This window comes from Phaenicophaeus curvirostris, chromosome 2 (assembly GCF_032191515.1).
Source record: "Phaenicophaeus curvirostris isolate KB17595 chromosome 2, BPBGC_Pcur_1.0, whole genome shotgun sequence".
NCBI lineage: Eukaryota > Metazoa > Chordata > Aves > Cuculiformes > Cuculidae > Phaenicophaeus > Phaenicophaeus curvirostris.
The window spans coordinates 75,101,602-75,126,645 of NC_091393.1; the positions used below are offsets into that span (position 1 = coordinate 75,101,602).

The window sequence follows — 25,044 nt, forward strand, 5'->3', positions numbered from 1 at the left end:
TTCCCTGCGTTGGCAGGCCTGGAGACGCTTGCTACAGATGGGAGACGTGTAAGTGGTTTGACCAGCAATGGTTGGGCAGGCTAAAACGTGCCAGCTGGAGGTGAGCATTTTGGGGGCTGAAAGCTCCCTCTGAACCGCTGTATTCAACATCCCTGATTCAATGCTCAGAAATACCGGTCTCACTTGGAACTCTGCACTCATCCAGCCAGTACCACACCTTGGGTACCACATCTGGTGGTGAGTGAAAATCTTTTACCCTTGCTTTAAACCTGCCTCTTGGGAACTAAATTGGTCATGTTGATATTGCTTTAGGCTGAGTAGGGAATCAATTTCCTTACGCCCCCAAATCCATTTTCTACATTTCATAGTTCTGGTGTGCTACAAAATCCCCACTCCTCTTGTTCCTAGATTACGTGCAGAGCTTGTACAGAAGCTGCTCGTTCGTTTCAGACTTCCTTGTCTCCCCTTCCTGTACTCTTGTGATTCTAAAACATGTGCCTGAAACAGGGGAGCAGGGGGGCAACGGATTCTGAACATAATGGATTTTATGCTGTCTTAATCCCTTTCCTTTAACAGCTTGTGAGTTTCTCTTAAACTCTGAGCCGTCTGAGGTTTCACAGAGCTATGCAGGACTCTCAGACGCTCCCATATGGCAGCAGCCCAACTAAAGCCCATTGTGATTTTCTTCCTGTACTGCAATTGCTTTGGACTTTGTTGACATCAGTTTTTATTGGCCAGTTTAATCAAGCGGGTTTGCAGCTCTCTGCAGTGATCGTTAGAGTAAACCAAACCCTGGCTAGCTATCGAGTTTTCACTTAATCATTAACTCATTAACTTCCATCTGCAGAGAAGTTAGGATCATGTTGAAATGTACAGCTGCTAGCACAGATTTTTGTCATACTCTCCCTCCCCTGGAACTTGCTTCCTTATTGCTGTGCTTGGATCCTCATGGTAACTAGTTATTAATCCATTAACTTAATCCTTCTCTTAAGACAGCTTTGTTTCTATGGTCTCCACATCTACACCAGTGTGAGACAGCTCTTCTCTCTTTCCCGAGGATGGATTATTTCAGGAAAGGAATACCCCACAGTCCTCGCTAGCGGGAACTGACGCAAAGAATTCATTCCACTTCTCTGAGATGGCCACAGCTTTCTTCACACTCCTTACCTACTGGCCACACGAACCATGTCAGGCTTCTGGCTTTTCAGGTGCTAGGGCTTAGGCCATTTAAAAGGCTTGGGCAAGTGATATTTGTTGTCTCCATCTTGTTCTAAGCTGTTCCTCTTTACTTCCTTCCCCACAGTGCTTGTCTCTTGCATTCAGTCACCATAACCCATTGCTTCTCAAACACCTGGTTTCCGGATGTTGCCTACCCATGCTGGGAGCCCTGGCTCTTGCTTTTGTGTCACTCTAGGTAATAGAATGTGTGGGATATTTTCAGCACGGGTGGTATGCCTAATGCTTGAAAAGCAACTCTGCATACAGTGACCTGAGGTTCTCAGCTGAGCCTGAGTCAATCAGTTGTCCTTGCAGCCCAGGTGAGCTGCATATGGGACTATACAGGAAGCACATTAGCCATCAGGCTGAGCAAAGTGATGCTTCACTCTCTTTAACACTTGTCAGACCATCACTGGGTTGCCACGTCCAGTTTTAGACTTGCTGGCAGACGAACAATTGGAATCAGCTCACCTTTGGTGGTGGAGGGTCACCAAGCTGCCAGGGGACAGGAGCACATCACAGGGGGAGAGACAGAGAGACATGAGCTTGTTCAGCCTGGGAAAGAGAAGGCAGAGAGGGATGTAATTGCTGTTTACAGCTACCTGGAGAGTGTAGGAAAAAATGGACCAGACTCGTCTTGGAGGAGCAACCGTTGAAGGACAAAAGGCAATGGAGGCAAATTGCAACAGGGGAAACTCTGGTTAGCTATGAGGAACAATTAGTTCACCATAGAGGTATTCAGACACTGGGACAGGCGCCCAGAGAGGATGTGACATCTCCATCCTTGGAGGCATTAAAATTTTGACTTTGCTCTTTCAGGTGCTATTCTGACACGGGGGAAGCAAAAACATAAAAGGGGGACCTCCAGGCAGTGTCTGCAGAGTTGCTTTTTAGCACTTGGCATCCTGCCTGTGCTGTTGTACGAGGCTGTTCTCTCCCCATGGAGGACTTTGCTTTTGCCTCTGTTGAAATCCCTTGGCAGCTGCCCCCTTAGGCGATAGGTGGCACTGATGGATGATGCAGCTTGCCTTGTCTTGAAGAGAAAGCGTCACTGCCAAAGAGAAAGCCAGCAGAGGAGACACCTGAGTTCCTTTGTTCAGAGCAGCGGCCAGGCAAGGAGAAGCAGACATGTGGCAGGAGTTACTTCCAAACACCTGGTGAGATCTCCTCAGAACGGGGCGCAGGGACTCCAAATGGGGCTCTCTGGGGCTGGAGCAGGAGACAGTCTTTGTGGGATTATCAGGCCATCAGAGGGTGGGAGCATGAGGCTGAGTTCTCCTGAGCATGAGTAGGGAGGAGGTTTTGTTAGACTGAGCTTTGTTTTGTGTCATTTAAAGAGCTGTTTCTGGGACATGCTTGCTTGCTTGCTCTGTAAGCAGTGCTGAGTTTGTGCTATTGTCAGAATAACCGTTTTCATGCCTCTGACTCACTAAACTCTGGGATAGAAGTGCAGGGGGATGATAATGTTTCCTGTTGCATAAACTGCTCAGTCTCCAGGGACGTGGAGGCTGACGCTGTTTCCTCTTATGAGTCCTGTTCTTCCTTGTCTGGGAGTGGTTGAAGTAGATGCCTCCTTAAAAATCACACATGGGCTGCCTTATATATTGTTACCAAATTGCCTTGGACACTTCTGGGGTCTCCAGTACAGGCACTTTTTTCTGCATCACAAGTATCAGGGGAAACTATACCGAATAAAAAGAAACAGCCAGCAGGCTTGGTTTTTCATGTTGGTGTTTTTTCCTCTTCTTTTGGCTCAAAGTATCATGACTATGACACCAAATGGCTCCCTAATCTAGCTGCCTTCCACAAGCAGAGCAACAAGACTTTCTCTTGCTGCTTCTAATTTTGCTAGATTTCAGACTGCTTGCTTTTCTTGCAAGAGAATCTACCAATCTGAAAGAGAACCAAGGAGGGTGTTTTCTTTTTCTTGCAGCCAGATGAGACCTAAAAGCTTGGTATCCATTCAGGGGTAGTTAGACATAGCAAAGGTATAGCAGCTCATTGAGCTCTGAACAGGGCAAGGTTCCACAAGCCTCTCCTCCTGCCAGCCCTGCAGCACCACCAGTGCCACGTGACTGGCAGCAGAATAACTCTTGATACCTAAATTCCACTGCCAAGTCTGTGCACCTATTGCTACACGGCAGTCAAAATAAGCTAGTTCCTTGGCTGAAGTAGCACAGCCGCTGGAAGGATGGAACATCACAAGGACACCTACCCGGTTGTTTAGTGCCTTCTATCTGCACTGTGTCAAAGGAAGTGATATTATGCCACCAAGCTATTGAGCTGAAACACATTCCAGGAACACTGTTTCCTTGTGCAGAGACAGTGCTCTGAGCCCCTCTCTTTCTGTCCCATTCAAAAAGTAGGAAAAAGAATGTTCCTGGGTGGCTAAATGGCTTGTGATCCCATGGCTGGGCACTAAACGGTGCCGGCAGGTGATCTTGTTTGCATCCCTGAGGGCTGGTACCATTCAGACAACACTATCAGATTATAAGGATCTATTTTTCTTCTTCCCTCTTGTAGGGAGAACATCTTGTCCCGCATCAGGTGAGTGAAATATGCTCTGGGCTGAGCCTTCACCTTTTTATTAGCATCCTGGCTGGGGCTCAGCATAGTCCCTTCCCTACATTGTATGATGATAACAACAAATCTTCATAGTCCCCTTTGCAGCCCCCTGCAATAGCCGCAGACAGCTCTACCAGTGCGCAAGGGAAGCTGGAGAGCTTGAGGCATGGGTCAGAGGTACAGGAAGGTACACTCCATTCGGAACTTATTGCTCAAGCATTTCAACAGTTTTGAATCCTGTTGCCTGTCTGCTAAAACCAGCTCTGGTGTCTTGTCTCTCACACTAAAAGGAAGTCTGAAATTCTGCTGTCTAGAACAGAATCAGGGGCACCAGGTGGACAGGCTGAGACCCTTAGTCACGGAGAGCTACAGCAGAGGACCAGTGTGCCCTAAAAGATGGTTGAATCTGTAGGAGAGCTTTGTATAGAGAGCACTGTCAAGAAGGGCATGTCTAACACATCCAGTTCACTCCAGCAGCTGAAGACCCTTGTCTTTGCTCCTACTCCTCAGCCCGTTCTGTCTGTACAATTTTTATTGCTGGAGGAGTCCGGATGCTACTATCCCATTCACTCCAGTACCTACCTCGGCCCATATCCTATAGACCCCTGCCCTCCAGAACACTCTGGCTCACAAGGAGAGGGCCAAGGAAGCCTTGTGATTGCCAAGTCCTGAGCAGCAAAGACTTGAGGTCCTGAAGAAGCATTGGTAGGTATAACCCTGGCCCAAATCTTGCCTGTACTCTTAAAAAATAACAGAAACCCCCAGCCCTTGCTTACTCCATGGGATTTGTAGGGATTTGTTACTGTCCAGGCCCAACTGATGTGAGTACAAATTTCAGCATAGTCCCTTTTCCCTTGACACTTCTGTTGTTGAACGTCAACAATTTTATGCCTCCCTAGGTCTTTTGAATGTTCTCAGAAGAATGCAGCCCTGGTCCCTGCAGCTGCCCTGGGGCTTGGAGGGATACTGGTTTTCTGGCTGAGGTCTAGACACAAGATCCAGACTATTGAAATGGGTGATGGATGGTGGGGCTCAGGTGAAAGACCCTTAAAAGGGAAAGAAGATGAAAGTATCCGTCCCTTCAAGATTGAAACATCTGACAAAGAAATTGAGGTACTGATGGCTGGGATGTAGGGAGGAGCAGGAAGCTGCAAGGTGGAACTAGTCCATCACCCACCTTGCTGCTTTAAGTTGACATCTTGGAGGTGGTAGCAGTGGATTTATATACGCCAGTGCAGCTACCTAGCACCATTAAGTGATACTCTGGCTCACCACCCTTTCCAAATGGGATTTGAGCTCAGATTCATTGCTATGTCCCATAAAGACTTTCTGAGACTTGAGACCTTCCATGCAACCTGGGGCTGCTCCTGCAAAAAGGTGGTGCTTTGAGCAGCAGATTTTGACAGCAGATGGTGGAGCCAGGTGAGAGTGTTGTATGACAGCATTGGCACCAGTGGGGCAGTACTGAGGGAAGGGCTGGAGGGGTGAAGAGGGAAGGGGTCTTGGTTGAGTCACAGCACCTCTATGTGTCTGGCCTTAATGTTCTGGCCAACCAGCAGTCAGCAGCCCAGGCTGAGCATCTTAGTCTTCTTCCAGCCAGCATTGCTGGCAAGTTCCTAATGTCAAAACCCCTAAAGAGAGTTAGCAGCAAGGCAAGAGTAGGATCCAGTACTCCTGAGCACCCTAGAGGAACTGGTAGACTGCAGAAAAATATCTTCTCCATATAAACTATTCAGGGGGTCATGCAGAGTATATCACTGCTTCAGGAGCGCTCGTGGTGTCCCAGGTAGCGGTATGAAAGCTGGCAGAGCCAGGAAAGCCCCTCTCTGCCCACCCTGGTGTAGGGAACGTGTCGGCCGCTGGCCAGCCTCGCAAGAAAGGCTCCCCTCCACAGGACCTGCACCGCCGCCTGGAGCAGGCACGCTACACGCCACCGCTGGAAGGGGCTGCCTTCCACTACGGCTTCAACTCCAGCTGCCTGCGGAAGGTGGTGGCCTACTGGAGGAACCAGTTTGACTGGCACAAACAAGTGGAAGTCCTGAACAAATACCCACATTTCCAAACAACCATTGAAGGTGAGGGGTATTTGTGGCCTGAGTAGGTCTTGCTCTGAAATGCATGGAGAGAAGGGGGCATGTAAAAGGTTACAATATTTAAGACAACTGTATACATAACAGCTCGGAGTGAAATATAGCTAGTGGAGGCTATATTAATAATATACTCCATCCTATGGATGGTGGCCGTTAGATAGTGGCAATAAGGTTAGGCCTGCTTCAAGACGGCCTTCGTCTGGCTCTGAATCTGTACTGCCTCATGATGAGATTTTTCTTCTGCTATTGCCTTGAAGCCACCTTTGAAAACTGCAAACTTACCCAGACTCTGAGGCTACAGTTTCCACTACCACCACCCAATTTAACCAGGTGGCATCAGCCACACTTTGGATAAAAGGTCTGCAGGTTAAACTTCTATCTTGCATGCACTTTTTCATATCTCTCTTTATCCCGCACATAGTTTGTGATTTTGCCGTATTTTCACCTGTGTCTTACCTGCATTACACTATTCATTTAAGTGCAGCCCTACTTACATACTGTGAGACCAATTTCTCAGGAGATGGATGCTCAGTCTCCTGTGACCCCGCTGTCTGAGGCTAGGATCAATACCTGTGTTTGTATGAAAAAGATGAGACATAGACTAGGCATCCCTTTTCAGCTAGACATCTCTTTGCCTTGTTTTGATTGTGTAACTTCTGTAATGAATGCTAATTAGAATTTTGCCACCCTCCCTGTTCAGAGTCCAGGGCAGAGACTGTGATGGGACCAGAGCATTAATTTATCTGTCTTGGATGTGCGGCAGGGATTGATATCCATTTTATCCACGTGAAGCCCTCCTATGTCCCTCACGGTCGAGCTGTTCAACCTCTGCTGATGGTCCATGGCTGGCCTGGCTCCTTCTACGAGTTCTACAAGATCATCCCTCTGCTCACGGAGCCAGCCAGGCATGGCTTGGATGGGGGTGATGTGGTGTTTGAGGTCATCTGCCCATCCATCCCAGGCTACGGCTTCTCAGAGGCTCCGCACCAGAAAGGTAAGCGATGAAAAGGCTTTGATGGAATTGCAAGGTTTTTGTAGTAACACCTCAGTCACCCCCAGGACCCCAGGGCACTGCAGATTTGGAATGCAGATGCTTGTCTCTGCACTAACACCCATGTGGCTGAGGCTCTGGGGCTGGCTGTGGAGATTTTGAAAGCAACGGCGGCAGGAAGCCCAGGTCTGGTTTTGGCTCTCTCGACTTCCCACTGAATTCCATCACCTTATGTTTGCTCAATTGCCACGAGTGAGACATTCTATTACCTAGAGTGACATAAAAGCAAGAGCCAGGCCTCCCAGCATGGGTATGCAACATCCAGAAACTAGGTGGTGTTTTAGCATTTAATGAAAGGTGGGCACTGCAGCCAAGCTTAGGTCAAGGAAACCACTGTGCCTTGACATACTGGCACAGCCATGTGCCTCTGCCAGGCCAGTGTCTTTGGCCAAGTTATGAAGGCTAAGACAAACAGGTCTCCTGCCAGTGTTTCTCTTTACCTGCAGGCTTTGACAGCATAGCCGCTGCGCGGATATTTCATAAGCTGATGAACAGATTGGGCTTCAAGCAATACTACTTACAGGGAGGAGACTGGGGCTCACGTATTACCACAAACATGGCCCAGATGCTGCCACAGTGAGTAGCAAAAGGCATCAGCACAGAAAAGCTGCCTCCTCTTCTTACCTTGCCTTCTGACCCAGCAGTCCTGGGCCGGCCTTCTGTTTGCCCTCGCTCTCATCCCGTTCCGTTTTGTTTCCTTCTGGGACAACCACAACCCTGGGCATGCATTTGTATTCATCCGCTTTGCATTGATGTCAGCCCACTTCTCATGCTTCCTGAATTCCAGTGCTGTTGGGCTTCTCTTTCACAAGCTGTGGAAGTACACATTGCTGCATTTTCAGTTGAGACAGATCATTATTCTAAATGGGGAAGGAGAGAGACTTAACATCAGCAGGGAGAGAATGAAGGAGCTCAACCTTTCAGCAGCTGAATAGCACCATGAAATATAGGACCTACCTATCCAAAATGCAAAGTTGAGACTGATTGGAAAAGAAGCACGACCCCTTCCTTAGAAATGGCATCACAGCACATGATTTAGCATTTAATAAAAGGTGGGCACCGCAGCAAAGCTTGGGTCAAGGAACAGATAAAGGTGGAAAGCTCTTAAAGCAGGTAGATTGTAGGCTGAGCAGCTCAATCTTCCTGATCGCAGTTGTGCTTCAGAGAACTCAGAGCATTGTGGTCACATGTGACCTGCTCAAGCATTTCAGAAAATACCAGATGCAGCCTGTTACCTACAGCACAGAGCGGCTGAAAAGCAACAGCCAGCACTCCCATCAGGGCTACGGCACATCCAGAAACTGAGTGCCTAAAGATAGCGTTGCACCAGTGGTACTGCTGGATGGAGATAGCGTCAGCTCTACCATTTCTAACTCCCATCATTACTTTCAGTCAACCATGGCAATCCTGAAGGGCTTTATGTATTTTGCTCAGTGAATTTCTATCACAGCTCTGGTCAAACTTATTTTCCAGAAAACCTGGAGACAGAAAATTGCTGATGTAACCATCTCTTCATTAACTTAACTTTAGATCGGTGAAGGGGCTGCATCTGAACCTCATCTTCATCGGCAGACTAGGTTTGAGAAGAATCATTTCTGTGATGCTTGGGGCTTACATCCCATGGCTTGTAGGTCTCACGAGGGAAGATGTTCGACGTGTGTACCCTTTCATCCAGAAGAATATCTACGACCTTCTGCAAGAGTCAGGATACTTACATATCCAAGCCACCAAACCAGACACTGCAGGTAATGAACCTTCTCTATATCACTATGAACAGGGTATATTAACTGCTACGGTCTGTAAAAACTTAGACTTGAAGACAGGCCAATGGTGTTTGAGAAGCAATGGGCTCTGGTGACCGAACGCAGGAGACAAGAACTGTGGGGAAGGAAGTTAAAAGGAACAGCTTAGAAAAAGATGGAGACAACAAACATCACTTGCCCAAGCCTTTTAAATGGCCTAAGCCCTAGCACCTGAAAAGCCAGAAGCCTGACATAGTTTGTGTGGCCAGTAAGTAAGGAGTGTGAAGAAAGCTGTGGCCATCTCAGAGAAGTGGAATGAATTCTTTGCGTCAGTTCCCGCTAGCGAGGACTGTGGGGTATTCCTTTCCTGAAATAATCCATCCTTGGGAAAGAGAGAAGAGCTGTCTCGCACTGGTGTAGATGGGGAGACCATAGAAACAAAGCTGTCTTAAGAGAAGGATTAAGTTAATGGATTAATAACTAGTTACCGTGAGGATCCAAGCACAGCAATAAGGAAGCAAGTTCCAGGGGAGGGAGAGTATGACAAAAATCTGTGCTAGCAGCTGTACATTTCAACATGATCCTAACTTCTCTGCAGATGGAAGTTAATGATTAAGTGAAAACTCGATAGCTAGCCAGGGTTTGGTTTACTCTAACGATCACTACAGAGAGCTGCAAAAGTGCTGAAGTGCCTGCTTGATTAAACTGGCCAATAAAAACTGATGTCAACAAAGTCCAAAGCAATTGCAGTACAGGAAGAAAATCACAACGGGCTTTAGTTGGGCTGCTGCCATATGAGAGCGTCTGTGAGTCCTGCATAGCTCTGTGAAACCTCAGACAGCTCAGAGTTTAAGAGAATCTCACAAGCTGTTAAAGAAGCTGAAGTCACTCCTGTCCCTGTCTCACAGGTAAGAACACAGATACAATATGCGGCGTACCCACTGTGTTTATGGTGTTAGTGCTTCCCAAGGGCGTAATCCACTGGCACCCAAATTTGCTCTTTCTGCCACACATGACCAAGAAGACAACAGGACTTCCTTCCCTCCAAGCTTCTTCTGTATAGGAATTACCTGAGATTGGAGTGCTGTCAGTTCCACCTGAAATTCCACACAGCTGAACTTCCCCTGAAGTACTGCAGTGCTAGGACACTGCAAGAGCTCTCTTTTTCCTTTCCTGAACTAGGCTGTGGACTGAATGACTCTCCCGTGGGGCTTGCTGCATACATTTTGGAGAAATTCTCTACCTGGACAGACAGATCGTTTCTGCATAAAGATGATGGAGGCTTGGAAAGGTAAGAAAAAAAATGCTCTTCCACAAGAAGACTCATTAAAATATTGGGTAATACTAAGGAATGAGGAGATAGGGAAAAGACAGGGCAGTCAAAGCTGAATTTTAAGGATGACGGTGAAAAGTAGTCAATTAAACTTAGAGCAGACTGCATGCAAATGGCTGCTTCAAGCAGCAGGCAGTTTTGCTCTGGACATGAGGGTGCCAATTTCATTTGCTGCTTGAAAACGCGTGGAGAACAAGAGGAAGATTTGTTCTTCAGGCCATGAGCCCCCGGAGTGGATTGAGAAAGAGCTTCCCAGGAAATGTCCTTCTCTTTGTGTCTCAACAGCAAGTACTCTCTTGATGAGCTTTTGACCAATGTGATGATTTATTGGGTGACATCCTCCACTGTGCCCTCAATGCGCTTCTACAAGGAGAACTTCTCCAGGGACCCTGGTCTAACTGCTGATTCCAGGTAATGAAGCAGTAGGTGCAAGGCAGGTTTGCAAATGAGACTGAACCACATTGAACTCTATAAACATTTACACCCATTACAAAAGATAGTTTAAATAGTTTAAAAAGAAATCCAAGCAGTTCTTTGCTTTAGAGAAATATATTCAAGGGTCCCTTTTGTCTTGAAGCTGTAATTCACACAAGGTAGCTGGTGGCCAAAAAGGTGCAGAAGACTTGTCAAAGTCTATTCAGTCTTGTTGGTGTTCAAAGTACAGCTCTACGTACTTGTTCACAATGCAGACTTAACCTGTGGCTCCGTTCAGTGAAAAAAAAAGAGAAAACCAATAGCATTTCTAAGGAGTTTAAACTCCGTTAGGAAGGATACGGCTTCCTGGGGGATAAAGTGAGATCCACAAGTGCTCAGCATGAACTTAGGGAAGCGGCTGGGAGAGCAGTATTCCAAACCAAGCACCTCCAACAGCTGCTGGTGGGCAGATGACTCTAAGAGATGCTGCACAGGAAAATGCTGCTAAGCAGAATTCTCCAAGGGATTAGGCATACAAATAGGAGTCCTTTTCTTTGTAGACTCATCCAGTTTACCTCTCCTCTCGGGAGAGTCATTTGTTACACTGGTACCATGAATTCTAAAGGGAACGGGAGGCAGCTCATTTCTGACTTTCAGCAAGAGGGGTGGCACCTTATCTGGAATCATCGAAGGGTTTGGGGGAGAAGGGACCTTCAAGATCATCCAGTGCCAACCCTCCTTGCCACCTATCACAAGACTAGAGAACAAGGCAAGCTGGAATATCTGCAACAGTTCGAGACTGAACTGTGTGCAAAGTTGGGTCTACTTTAGAGGTCTTGGGGTGTGACGTTCTTGAACGAAGGAGATCCTTGCACAAGTGCAGCTCTTCAGCAGAGCACAGACCACAAAATGGGTTGCTGTGGCAAAACTTCTCCAGCTGATTGTGGCATTACCAAAGTCTGAATGTTTCATAGAATCATTGAATCGCAGAATCATTAAACTCCGTTAGAATCATAGAATCACTAGGTTGGAAAAGACCCACCGGATCATTGAGTCCAACCATCCCTATCAAACACTAAACCATGCCCCTCAGCACCTCATCCACCCGTCCTTTAAACACCTCTAGGGGAGGTGACTCAACTACCTCCCTGGACAGTCTGTTCCAGTGCCCAATGACCCTTTCCGTGAAAAATTTTTTCCTAATGTCCAGCCTAAACCTCCCCTGGTGGAGTTTGAGGCCATTCCCTCTTGTCCTATCCCCTGTCACTTGGGAGAAGAGACCAGCTCCCTCCTCTCTATAACCTCCTTTCTATAACCTCCTTTCTACAGACTTTCCCCAACACTTTAAAAAATGCAGTTAACTTGTGTCTTCTAGGGTTGGAGTGTATGTTCCCACAGGGATTGCAGCTTTTCCTCAGGAGCTAGCACATACACCACGTACCTGGGCAAAGGAGACCTTCAAGAACATTGTGACTTACTCTTACATGCCACGGGGAGGGCATTTTGCTGCCTTTGAGGAACCAGAGCTTCTGGCACGAGACATCATGCGCTTTGTCAGAAAGGTGGAACAGCTGTGAACCTGCACTTTAAATACACATATGGAATGGAAGCGAGTTCTTCTGCCACCAGCAGAACCTTTAGGTTGAGGGATTAAATAAAAACAATGTCATCACATACAGTAGCAATTATTTTATTTGGATAAGTGTTATAATACTAAACTTGTTAAACTCAAAAGCTCTGCATAACAACAACAACAACCAAAAAGCATCTTGTCTTCTTTGGACAAGTTCTTCTCTACTCTGGCATTCCAGCTACTGGACATGATGAGGGAACGAATAGGAAGTGCTGGGAAATAACTGGCTCCGAACCGGGTGTGAGGAGCAAACATTTGGGTTCTTTGATTGTGGGTTGACTGGAAAATCACCAGGCTTGTTATCCAAGCATGGGGTCCACCTGTCCCCAAGAGCCAAAAGAATACTAGCCAGGAAGGTAGCAGGGCTCATTAATAGACCTTTAAACTAGATGTGAAGGGGAGGGGGACAAGACCAGGCTAGACTGAAAAAATCTTGGGAATGTCGCTCCTGTTTCTGAGGGGTGGTGTGGGGGAAAGGACCTTGGTCTGCCACCTCACAGGAAGTGAGGAATAGCACTTAAATGTGCTGTTCTAACTGCAGAGGGGTTAGAGAATTCAGTGAGTAGTCACTTAGGAATTAAGACTGTTCCCCTTAGGGGCGTAGCAGGAACAACAGTCCAGGTGAAGCGCATCTACAGCAATGCATGCAATGTGGGCAATAAACAAGAGGAGCTAGAAGTTATTGTAAGGCAGGAGGACTGCGATATAATTGCTGTAAAAGCCTAATCCTGAAATAGTTTCACTGTGCTATTGTAGGCAGGAGAAACAGAAGAGAAATTGACTTAAAAATACCTTTTGCCTATAGTGAGCACACACATGCAGAGTACCGAGTTTTAATTCACAGTCATGGTAAGTGAGTGACTTCTTGGGTACTAGTTTTAGAATTTTGTTTAATCTCTTTCCTCTAAGTTACTGCTTCACCACTAAAGCGCCTGCTTCACAAGCACAGCCTTCTGACTTCTCCCCATTCCCCAAGTATTAAAGGCAGGCAGGCCTTGGGTAACAGGGGCCTTAGCAGAAGAAACCACCAGTTAGTCCTCCTGCCTGTCTGGGAGAGGTGCCGGTACTTTGCACTGATCTTACTGTCAAAGCCTTAATGCCCCTAAGAGAAATAAATGAGGAGTTTGTGTTTCTCAAAGCTTGAGCAAGACTTCTGTCTTTCTGCTGCCGGCACCACTCCCCCAGCCCTGGGTCATTATGAAGATCTGGTGACTCTGTGCTGTTGTCTGAAAGGTGTGTAGACCCTCACCCTTGCTAGCTTGCCTGCCCTGAGCTGTTCCCGATAAGGAGAGAAGAGAGAGCACAAAGAGCAGGGTTTGTCAGCATGACTACGACTGGCAGTGTTGCGGAACACTTGGAAAGCACAGAAAGCATAGACACAGGCACACACACACGTAGTAGAAACAACATTTTTATTAATGCTATAACTCTACTCTATACTGAAGATTTTAACGAATATTTTGTAGCATCTGTTGTAACAAAGATGTTACACAACTCCATATCCGGGGTAGGATGTCTCATGGCTGGTGGTTCTGGAGCTCTAGAATTCAAAGGAAAACATTAACAGGCTTTCATTCCCCTGAAGTCCAACCACATGAGAATTCTACTTTACTTGACCATACCATCTCCAGGAAAATTATCAGGTTTTGGCTCTTTATAGTTCTGCCTACTTTTAAGTAAACAAGGAGAAATGAGGCAGAAACTGGGCTGGAAATAGTAAAAGGTTCCTATTTGGTCACACAATCCAGTCTGTCAAAATAGTCTGTCCACCAACAGCTTGGTGGAAATCATAGTTTTCGTTTCATCTATCTTACATTCTGTAAATATACTTACCATAATGTAAATACATCTATTTGCAATAATAAGATTATCATAGCAGGAAAACTCTCTCTCCAAACATGACTAATGGTGTATTGATTCTTAAATGTTAAGTATTATAAATGAGAAAAGCCAAACATGTCTTTATTCTGCTGTCCCTTCCCTCAAAACACTCACACAGTTCCAGTGGATTTTTCTTTCTCCAAACATGTAGCTGAAGACTAATCTTTGTTAAAAAGCTGCTTACCTATATTGTGATAAACGGGTTTTCTGTTTCCTTCCTATACATGTATTCCTCGTGCCGATAATAACTTAGTGATGACACTTCCTATGGTACATACGTTTACTTCGGATTGTTTTACTATAGTTGGTAATGGCTTTGGTGTTGGGGCTGTAAATGAAGAGGGGAGAAAATATGTCAGCCTTGTGTCATCAAAGTGATGGTTCGTTTTCCACTACGTTCCACCCCACAAACATTACCTTCTTTAAAGACTGATGAACACAAGTGGTATGGCTTGGCCTTCTCCACCACCAGCTTTCTTTGAATGTGAGGGAGGACTTTCCCACAGTGTTCAAACACGGAATTTCTTGGAGCTCCTCCCTCTCTACACTGAGCAAACCAGTGTGCAGAACCTTGTGCACTTGACAGAACTTTTACACTCACCATAAGATGAACCTTCATTGATTGATTCCGCTGGTCTGCTGGCCAATAGCAGGCACTCTGCTGGTTGCGGACTGAAAGAATTGCATGGGTTGGTATTCTAGCCCTGGTCCGTAAATATGACTTCAAGCACTCCTATGAGAAATAACATATTTCAAAAGCCTGTTACAAATCTGCCTCTTCTCTTTCCACTGAGACGATAAAGATTTTTTCTGTCTAGACTCACTAGTTCAGTGTTGGTGAAAGGAAGCTTCAGTAAGTCTTCCACGAGTCCCATCTCCTGGCACCTTTCGTAAACGTGTTTTAAGAGCTCTTCTCTATTTACCTCAGTGGCATGTTGCCGCAAAAGATCCCAAGCCTCCTCCACGCACCTGTAATTCATTTTTTTTGATAGGTAAGCATATAGTAATAGCATAACCAAAAAGACGCCCCAACATTATTGTATTCCAAGTTTAAAGGAAGTCTAGGGGATTGTGATTTAAATTATTTGTTCTCCACTTTATGCAATATTTGAATGTCAAAATGGGGGGAGATATTTCTTTACCTATTAGACAACAACACACTGAGGCAAAGCTGCGCTTCGCTACACGTTGACACGGATGGCTTCACATTCCGTAGGTATTTGCGGGCTTGCCTATGCTGTCCTTGGCAAACGAGTGATTGAATAATTCTCATCTGTAGCCACAGTGCTACTTCCATTGTTTCTTGATGACCGAGGTGGACCAGTGATTTCTGTAAGGGTTGAAGACCGGGCTACTTAAGATAAATACATACGTTCTTGCAACACAACTATTCAAAAGTTTATTAAAGTAAAGGCGAGAGTCTGTTAAACGAACTTGCATGAGTTACTAATGACATAGTTGATACTGGACATGTATCAGAGATCCTATTCACTTAGCCGTACAGAACAAAGGGAGTGTTTTAAAAGGAGTAATTCACTCTTTCCTAGGTTAATCAAATCTCTGTATACAAACAGCACTTTTTATAAGCACATTACAAATAATAAGTTTTATCAATTACCTGTCCAAGTAATTAAAACAGAATCTCAAATCATAACTAACTGCTGAAGATGCTGCATCAAGACTATGAAAAAAAACCTATGGTGTTTTAATACCTGTTATTAGATAAGCAGCAATTTCTGAAAACCATTTTATAGAGGACAGCCTTGCATAGTAATGTACCTCCAACTGAACAGTAACATACTTCATAGTCATGGTGATCAAGGAGCCAAAATCCTTAAATAAGCTTTACAAGGCCCTGAGGGAGAGCAAAGGTGGTGGCAAAGGTGGTGGCAAAGGACTTGACTACATTTTCTATTTTATTTGGCCAGCAATGAAAGATGTCCAGCAGCAAGTAAATAGTCTGATATCAAATATCCAGTTAAGGCTAATAAATCTGGAAGACCAACAAGTTTTTCCCATTATATTTTGAAAAAAATAATGAAATAAGAATAGAAAAGTGGTAGGAATCAGAAAATACTAATGTCTTAGTCTTGCCGTTTTAAGCTGTTGAAACCTGAAGACAGGCAGGTCCTAACCACAAAACTCTATTCTGAAGAAGAATAGAAATACACTTTGATTTCTCTAAGGCATCCAAAGAGTTTAGCTTCAGATATTTAAATAGATGTTCTAAGGCAGCTCTGGGCTACCACTGGTTTCAAAGCCCTCGCTCTCTAGGCTCCCCTCCTGGGTCAGGTAACAAACCAGAAGAGCAATTCTGAGTATTTCAGCAGCTTAAAAATTAAGTGTCTGCCCAATGACTTCCCTCTTCTCTCTTCTTATTCTCTGTGCCTCCACTACCAACAGAACCAAAGCAAAGCCTGTTGGCAGTGCCGGAAAAGAGATGATTTCAGCAAAAATCGTCTACTGCTACGCCACTGTTAGAAATGCCTTTGCTCTTAAGCAGCAGATTTCAGTGTGTCATTCTAGTAAGAAGCCATTTGCTACAGCTACGAGTGCTTTAAAAATTACAATCTGTGTTTAATTTTTGAGAAAGAAACTAACAGGGCTTTTTACCTATGACATTTCTTAGCAAAGCCATTCTCTCATAGTAGAAAAGACCTTGCAACAGAACACAGAAAAAAAAAATCGTAAAAGTTCCACAGTACAAAAAATTAAAACAATGCTTCTCTCTACGACTTAATTCTAAACTACATGTTTTTGCTAGCATTGTGCCATCGATCATCAGGCAGTCAGAGTCCCACTTTCCTCTGGAACAAGAGATAGCGGGGATTTGGACAGGGGAAAACAATTCCAGCCCCTCAGTGCAACAGATTTCCTCCAGCCTCTATCTGAGTTACTAGAGAAGCAAGCTCAGTAAGACAAACTTTCAAGTCACTCTCTAATACACCGCGGCTTCCACTGAAACTCATCCGGCTGCAAATACAAATGTTGACATAAAAGCCATTCACTTCCACTTCTGGATCTGCAGTGGAAGTGCCCCAGACCTGTAGACTTACCCTGACAAACTCTCCAGCCTCTGTCGCTGACCATTATAGCAGGTCTGAAGAAGAGGGTAGTTGAGTCACCTTCCCGGGAGGTATTTAAGGCACGAGTGAACAAGGTGCTGAGGGGCATGGTTTAGTGTTTGATAGGAATGGTTGGACTCGATGATCTGGTGGGTCTCTTCCAACCTGGTTATTCTATGATTTGATGATTCTGTGATGTTAACAAATATTTTGTAGCTTGTGCCCTAACAAAGATGTTACTCAACTCCATTTCCGGGGGAGGACGTATCATGGCTGGTGGTTCTGAAGCCCTAGAATTCAAAGGAAAATGTTAACAGGCTTCCATTCCCCTGAAGTCCAACCATATCAGAATTCTACTTTACTTGATCATACCACCTGCAGGAAAATTATCAGGTTTTGGCTCTTTATAGTTCTGCCTGGTTTTAAGTAAACAAGTAGAAATGAGGCAGAAACTGGGCTGGAAGGTGTAAAAGGTTCCTATTTGGTCACACAATCCAGTCTGTCAAAATAATCTGTACACCAGCAGCTTGGTTGAAATCGTAGTTTTACTTTCATCTATCTTATATTCTGTAAATATATTTACCATAATATAAATACATCTATTTGCAATAATAAGATTATCATAGCAGGAAAACTCTCTCTCCAAACATGACTTAGGCTGTACTAATTCTTAAGTGTTATGTATTATACGTGAAAAATACCCAAACAGATCTTTATTCTGCTGCCCCTTCCCTCAAAACCTTCACACAGTTCAAATAGACTTTTCTTTCTCCAAACATGTAGCTGAAGACTAATCTTTGTTAAAAAGCTGCTTTGTGACAAATTTGTGCAAATTGTGACAAACCGGTTTTCTGTTTCCTTCCTATACATGTGTTTCCAATTTCAATAATATCTTGTAGATTACACTTGATCTCGAATGTATGTTGACTTTGGCTTTTTTTACTACTGTTGGTAACAGCTTTGGTGTCGACACTGTAAAAGAGGAGGGGGGAAAATAGATCAGCCTTGTGTCATCAAAGTGATGCTTAGTTTTCCATTACATTCCACCCCACAAATATTACCTTCTTTAAAGATCGATGAACGTAAGTGGTAAGGCTTAGCTTTCTTGACTGCCAGCTTTCTATGAAGGCGAGGGAGGACTTTCCCACAGTGTTCTATGTTGGAATTGTAGAAAGAGGCAGACAAATGCATCGTCCCATCGACAGGCAATAAAGTAAAAGCAAGTTAAAGAAGTAATATCACATTTGTAAACTAAAAACATTGACTAAGAAAGATAAAAGATCATACAAGCTAAGCACCAAGAAGCACAGACAAGCTCCCAACTCTGAACGAAGCCAGTCCTGTTCCTGCCTTTGCTACCAGAGATGTGAGACACAAGACTCAATTCCGTCTTGTCCCAAGTACTGTTTCAAATTTACACTCAGTGTAGCATTCAAAACACGCAGCGTAAGCTGAAGTTCACTATCAAAAAAACCCAGTTCTCCAAAAGATGTTTTTGCTGGGTAGCCTCCTTGTGACCAATGCATTACAGTTCATGCTTACCTACGCCCTCTGGAAGGAGACTAGACTGACAGAGCCAGATGACCTTTTCTGCATGCATGGAAAACTGATTAGCTAACACCTCCTTATTTTTCAAGTCAGCAAAATCTGAAAAAAAGGCATAAGATTAGTTTTGTATGCAATTCCTTTCATTTTTACAAAAGTCCCTTCATCATACTAACTAGAGAGTATAAAAATAACATGGTACAATTCTCCATCTTTGCTATTTTTTCACTCCGTATCACTCTCCGATGTGAAGAAAAAGAACCACAATCACCAGCAAAACAGAAACCAACCCCTTCAAAAATCAGATATGCTAAGGTAAAAATAAAAAATCAAAGCCTGAACTACTAAATACATTCATGATTCAGACATCACGTTTTCTTGTAGTAGAGACTTTTTCTGTGGCAAAGGGACATTTTTTCCCTCAATCCACCAATAAAAATGGATAACCAAGGGAGATGTAGAAACCTAAGTAACTTAATCTACAAGTCACTCATTTACACTGCCTTAAAGTTTAATATTGCCAATACACCATTTCAACACAATTATCAATCAAAGCTCACATTTGCACAATCAGAACCCAAGCAACAACCACAATCATCCCACATCTTACTAAAAAATACCAAAGATTTAGTAATGCTATCAGACAAACCTTTCTCAGTGAGCTCTTGTGGTTCTCTTTGGAAAAACTTTAACACCCTGGTAAGGTTGCTCAGGACAGACTGGCAGCGCTGAAGGGATTGTAGCACTTGTGGGTCAACGGTGTTGCAAGAGCCATCAAATAGTGGAACACCTTTTTGAGAAGAGATATTGAATCATTGGCCTACAGAGCAATTCCAGCGTTTCAAGGTACACACGCACCATATCACATACCAGCAGGTAACTGAATAAGCTCAAACAGAAAGAATGATTTTACATCTGCAGAATGACTACACTGGTACTCACATATGCCATCAAATTCATCTTTCGTGTAGATGACTTTTCCACGCACAGTCACGAATGAACTCTAAATTTGCTGCAGAACGTGGCTGCTCTTTAAAAGAAAAGAACAAAACAGAAATGAATCAACAGGTTCAAACTGAAAAAGAGAACCCAGTATTGCAGCCTTAGAAGTCTTACTTTCAGAGGTCCAATGTTTAATGCATCCAGTCAGGAGTTCTAGAGAACCTGTCTGGACAGCCGCAGACAACATGGCCTCTAACTGCTCCTCCTAAGCAGAACAGACAAAATTAAATGAGAACATTCCATACTTTCAACATCTGAGCCATCAACAGTACAAGTCTCTGAATGAGATCAACACAATTCAGCAAAAAAAAAAAAAAGTCTTGATTTCCCAAGTTACTTCCAAGCTGGAGCTGATACCAGAACATCTGACTGGAATCTGAAGAGTCTGCACCACGCTTGCAAAACAAACAGCGTAGGGGCTAGGCCAACTTGCCAAGAAATTTGGTTTTAGCTACCACACCGTGCAGAACTGTTACTTGCCCCAACACACTTCCACAAATCAGAAATCCATTTCTTCTCAAACATTTACATGATTTTTCTTTTTCTCCATTCTACCCCCCCTTTTTCAAGTTAGTCAGGGATCTAAACCCTAACTCATGACTATGCAGGTAGTCCAACTGATGGGAGATGAAGACGTAGCGACTTTCCTGGACTTTCCCAAGAGTTCTGCTCTTGCTCCTCCAGCACTGCTCTATTTCTCCCTAGACAGTCAGTCCCTGGCTGGGCTTCAGCTGGAGACAATGATAGTTTTACAGTCTCAACAGTGGACCTAAAACATTACTATTTGCAGGACACTCGCAGGATAGCATCACAATTATGCGGGGGGATGAGCGCAAAATGAGCATAAAATGGTCTCTGACACCAAAAGCAGCACATCAGAAAAAACTTAGCCAAGGTTCATCTCTTTAGGCATTCTCAAGAAAGAGAGAGTAAAAGCTCACCTCCTTCTGGAAACCGGTGCAAGTGACATGGACAACTCCAGACCTCAGCAAGCACACTCCATCTGCAGAAGCAATGAACGTTGGACAACAATCCATACTCTCGGGGTTATGTCATGATTAGTTTACATTGTTCCAACAGCAGTAACTGGAAAGACAGAACTGACTACCCATTGTCTTCATCAGATCACTTACAAGTTTGTGCAAAAGCACCAAACCCCAAACCCCAGCGGACAGTCAGATACCTTTCACAATATTAAATACCTCATTAGTACAACATCATCAAGGCTGGGCTTGTGGGGCTTCGGGGTGTTCTGGTTTGGTTTGCATTTTGAGTGACAAACATTGAATGAGAGAACCAAGAAATGGCATATGAGCTCAATTTAAGCTTATCACTATTAAAAGCAGTGAAATACCTACCAAAATTATAGCCGCTTGCATTTAAAATCTGGTCAGGTGGTAGGTAAGAAGGTGGCGCTCCCCACGTTAGACTCGGCTGGTGGACCAGAACATCCAAAACGAGGTCTGGCGAAGCCATGCTGGTTGCATTATCCAGTGTCCACAGGGCAAAATAAGGGCAGTTGAGTGGTAAATTTTCTGGCCTTGAAGAAAACAAGTGCATAAGCTAAAAGCCAACATTTCTATGAATTATTTGTGAGGATAGTGAAAACAGCTTAATAAAATTCTACCTTATGGAATCCGGCATTTCAGCATCATACCAGCAATTTATGTCAAACACGCCCAAATAAGTAGATGGTGTTTCCTGACTGTACGTAGTCACTTGCCAGCAAAAGATCGAGATGCTGGTGTAAGGAGATGGTACTGTAAAAGACAAGACATTGTTCCTTACTAGTAGAAAATACCATACACGTGATATTTTTTAAAACATCCCTCTCTACTCTCGCTTAATTCTGTTATATAAATTGGAAACACAATGCTCCATTTTTCTCAAGAAGTGGAGTGATCAGCCTTCTTCGTGTCTTTTTTTTTCCCTGAATGAAGTCCCACATAACTTAAGCACTCTGTTTTGCTTTTTTTAAATAAACACAACAAACCAGCCTACACAGATATTTAAGACCTGTAGACTATGGGTACAGGACAGCTTTCATTGCTTAGATGACACGGATATCAGAACAAACCTTCATTAGTATTACCCTCTTTGTCAACACAGTCATAAAAGTCTTCCATGGTCTGACAGCTCAGTAATTTGATGTTGCTGGTTTGCCTTCTCCTGGGACAAATTTGACTTGCGAGATCTAAACTGAACCTTTCTTTACATCCTTCCAAACCCTGGAGAAAAGACGAGAGAAAAGGTCATTTTGAGATAAAAATGTAGGTTTGACCTCAATAGGAAAGAACGTATCTATCTAATATAAGATGGATATTGTATTGTATACACTTCCCATGAGCTTATTTCTGATGGCAAATAGACAGAGCTCAAGAGAAAACCAAGAAGATGAACCCAAAGATCAGAAAAGAATAAAGAGATACCTTTATCTGACCCCATTTTAAGAAGAGGAAAGAGACAGAAGCACATTCAAGTCTGCAGTTTGGCGAAACAAAGCCCTTCAAAGCCCTGTCTTCTTTTCCTACATGCCATTAATTCAATGTTCACATCCAGAATCATTGTATTCATAAAAGCTGCTTCCTTTTCAGGAATTTAATGCTCACAGGCTCTTTGCAGATGCATCCAGTTGGAACACACAGTGCTGCAGTCCAAAACTTGTTTTGAAAAAGTATGCACAAAGACCATGCCCAGGAAGGCTCAGCAAAGGATTTCTGGTTTTTCAGGTCTGCTCTGACTTTTGATGGGAAACATTATCCCTGCCAACCTCACGGAGAATCGCTTAGCTTTTCCCACACATGCTCCTCTTACCTCATACATGACTTGTCCGCATGCCAAACGTTTTCGATCCCCGAATGTTAACCACATCAGGTGTAAACTCAAAGCATCGCCTTTGCTGAAAGAGGTAGAAATGATGAAATGTGATTACAAAGCTGCTTTACAGTCCTAATCATAATTGTATTAGGTCAAGACTGAAGTGTTCGTAAAAGCATGCTCTTCCTGAACAGAAAAACACCACTTCCCAAAAGAGGATAACTGGTCACCTCTAGACACTAAACCGTAGAGGAGGAAACTCTGACCCTAGCAGCTGCAGGGGCAAATGCCAACCACACCATTAGAAAGTTTTCACATGTTGGATGGGCTAAAAATTGTTAGGAATAGTTCTTCGCAGTGAAGAGTTCTCAATCAGAACTGCTTTAAAGTCGTACTTCAAAAGATTCCACTCCAGGGGTAGCTGAGCTGGTTAAATAGCTTGCTGACACTGAGAGAGAGAGGTCTTTCTCCCTTGCCCTTGTACCAAAGTTCCAGGCCCTTTTGCTTACTCTGGATCCTGCCACACACTGATTTGATTCATCAGCCCAGCAGAAAACGTTGACTTTTCAAGTGAACAGTGATGGCTCTCGGCCAGGCGAGCTGAAAAGGCTCATCAAGGCTCCAAAGACGGCTGAAGCTTGCACAGGGGAATCAGCAATACCATCCCCTCTTTCCTTTCGGGGCAGCTGCTCTATTGACACCTTTAGTGTCCTAGATCGGCAGCCTCAACTACTAGTGAGGCTATTTTAAAACTGTAAATCATGAAGCACTCATCAAGAAACAAAGGAAATCTTTTCCAAATGCAAGCACAAAAATGTAGCCAGTGTTGTTTTGCCTTCTTTCACAAGGTAGGAACTAGTAGGCCCCTCCTCGCTTCTGTAAAATCCTGTAAAAATCTCATTATAAGCTTAACACCTTGTGCAGCTGAGAGAATCTCCTGCCGAGCTAAATAAACAAAACAAAGATACATCTATCAACTGAATGTGAACAAATATATTGAAAAAAATGTCAGTGTCTTATGGCACATTTTAAGTCACCTTGCTTGTGTAGACTGAACAGCCCACAAGTAGCAACAATTGCGAGGATCATTCTCTGGCTCTTGTAAAGTAACCGCGTAGACGGGAATCCTTCTTCCTCCAAGCCGGCAGTGGTGCCTACAGGTTTAAGAAAAAGGTGCGGTGGGAATAAAAGAAGAAAAAAGGTGAGTGATTTGTCCCTAACTGTTTGTAGAAGGGTAGAAGCATCCTCTGAGAAAGAGCACCTGACACGCTTATCCTCCAAGTGAAGAAGGTCGTTCTTCCATCTCAAAGAACTGAGTCAGGGGAGACACTATGCTTTATGCAGCAGTCAAGGAGCAACAGAATTACTGCCCATCAAATGATATAACCTGGATTTATGCCCTCCTCTGCCCTCAGCTGCCAGGCAAAAGAATGTTCCTACTGTTGTAGCCTACCCCCACACTGACCTGAGGAAGGCAGCATACCTCCTGAACACACTTAAACCAGCGCCAACGAGAAGTAGGCTCTTCTTTCTTTACTTGAACTATGTATATTTCTTCCAGACTTCTGAACCTTATAGCTATATTCACAATCTATTCTTGCCACCTAATTATTCCTTCACTTTCTATTTAGCCATCCAATAGCTTCCGATGAGTCGCTGTAGATTTGCGGGAGTGAACCCCTATCTGAATCCGGTCAAATATTTCAAGTGAGGTTGCTCTTCGGTAGATTTAAAATCACTTCTTAATTTTCCTACTGCTTAGAGCTCTACGTATCCCTTATTCTCATCTCCAAGTGTTCCAGGCAAATTTCATTCACGTGTATCTTTGCCTTAGAGTGGGTCAATCCCCTATTTTTGGTCAAGGCTGAAATGTAGGAAACAAGTTATTTCCAGGCACAGATCAGCTATTGGCTTTCCCCGTCTCCTTAGTTTCACCCCAGACACTTTTAAGAATATTATTAATAAAATCACATCATTAACACATTTCAGCCTTTCAGTGTACGGCCAAATTGCACTGACGGGTTCTGAAAGCTAATTTCTGAACTCTATTGCATCGAGATACACACAGTTCCTGGTTCCACTGAATGCTACCGATACAACAAGCTGTCCTAGAAAGATCAGCTCTGCCATATCCCAATCACTTGAAAAAAAACCAAGAAGCATGTTTCCTTCATTTGCTTAATCCACAGGCACAATAAGGAAAGCAATCTTAGTCCAGTGGGGAGAAGGTGACCCACTCATCCACCTATGAGTTGACAGTTATTTCAGAAGAGGATTTCTAAACATTCCAAGGTTATACTCAACATTTCAGTCCCTCCAATAGTTCTCTTTCCATTAACATGCTTCCTTCAGCAAAAAATTGAGAGCCCTGCCCCTCCAGGCATGGCCAAGCCTAAAGCTCTACTTACTCCCTCTCCAAAGTTTTCATATTCCAGAGTGACAGGCATCCATCCGAAAAACCCACAACGAGCTGATTGATTCTGCTTATGTAGCAGAGTGTTGATATCGGTGTTCCTGATGGGTTTCATAGTCGATAGCAAAGATGTCTCCCTCCCATGGTGGCAATTCGTCTTCTTGCCGGAATGTCCTCAGGAAACATAGCGAAAACGTGGAAATCTACACACACAAAACCAGACATGAACGTGTTATGCTATTTAGGTTGCATTTTAAACACTGATGTGACAACAC

General features: G+C 44.1%; 2 protein-coding genes across 5 annotated transcripts in view; one reads left to right on the plus strand and one right to left on the minus strand.

The window, feature by feature from the left end:
- The first annotated feature begins 2,275 nt into the window (after nt 1–2,275).
- LOC138718217 (epoxide hydrolase 1-like) overlaps nt 2,276–25,044 on the plus strand; it is a 30,842-nt gene continuing 8,073 nt past the window's right edge. Inside the window, exons 1-10 of one of the 4 annotated variants that reach the window (XR_011337023.1) lie at nt 2,276–2,375; nt 3,742–3,765; nt 4,683–4,896; nt 5,678–5,858; nt 6,637–6,867; nt 7,371–7,500; nt 8,455–8,669; nt 9,849–9,957; nt 10,285–10,410; nt 11,789–12,078. Coding sequence is in view for 3 of the 4 variants with exons in the window: in XM_069852554.1 (XP_069708655.1) it covers nt 2,347–2,375; nt 3,742–3,765; nt 4,683–4,896; nt 5,678–5,858; nt 6,637–6,867; nt 7,371–7,500; nt 8,455–8,669; nt 9,849–9,957; nt 10,285–10,410; nt 11,789–11,990 (1,461 nt within the window). In the remaining variant the exon portion in view is untranslated. Of the gene's footprint in view, nt 2,376–3,741; nt 3,766–4,682; nt 4,897–5,677; nt 5,859–6,636; nt 6,868–7,370; nt 7,501–8,454; nt 8,670–9,848; nt 9,958–10,284; nt 10,411–11,788; nt 12,090–25,044 lie in introns of those variants that run through there. The other 3 variants (XM_069852554.1, XM_069852556.1, XM_069852555.1) reach the window with 3 other exon arrangements.
- Nucleotides 17,229–24,795, minus strand: LOC138717714 (protein ELYS-like). Its single transcript, XM_069851446.1, has 9 exons — nt 24,765–24,795; nt 23,394–23,510; nt 22,354–22,438; nt 21,617–21,767; nt 20,481–20,542; nt 19,627–19,744; nt 18,535–18,639; nt 17,897–17,964; nt 17,229–17,282 (listed from the first exon to the last, which is right to left on the minus strand). The coding sequence occupies exons 1-9, from the start codon at nt 24,782–24,784 to the stop codon at nt 17,229–17,231; spliced, it is 780 nt and encodes a 259-aa protein (XP_069707547.1). The 5' UTR covers nt 24,785–24,795.

Coding starts and splice junctions, on each gene's coding strand:
- LOC138717714 (XM_069851446.1), bottom strand. CDS start 24,784: ATGAAAACTTTGGAGAGGGA. Junction 21,768..22,353: donor GCGGACAAGTCATGTATGAG/GTAAGAGGAGCA, acceptor TCTTTTCTCCAG/GGTTTGGAAGGATGTAAAGA. Junction 18,640..19,626: donor TTCTAAGGCTGCAATACTGG/GTTCTCTTTTTC, acceptor CCTTTTTTTCAG/ATTTTGCTGACTTGAAAAAT.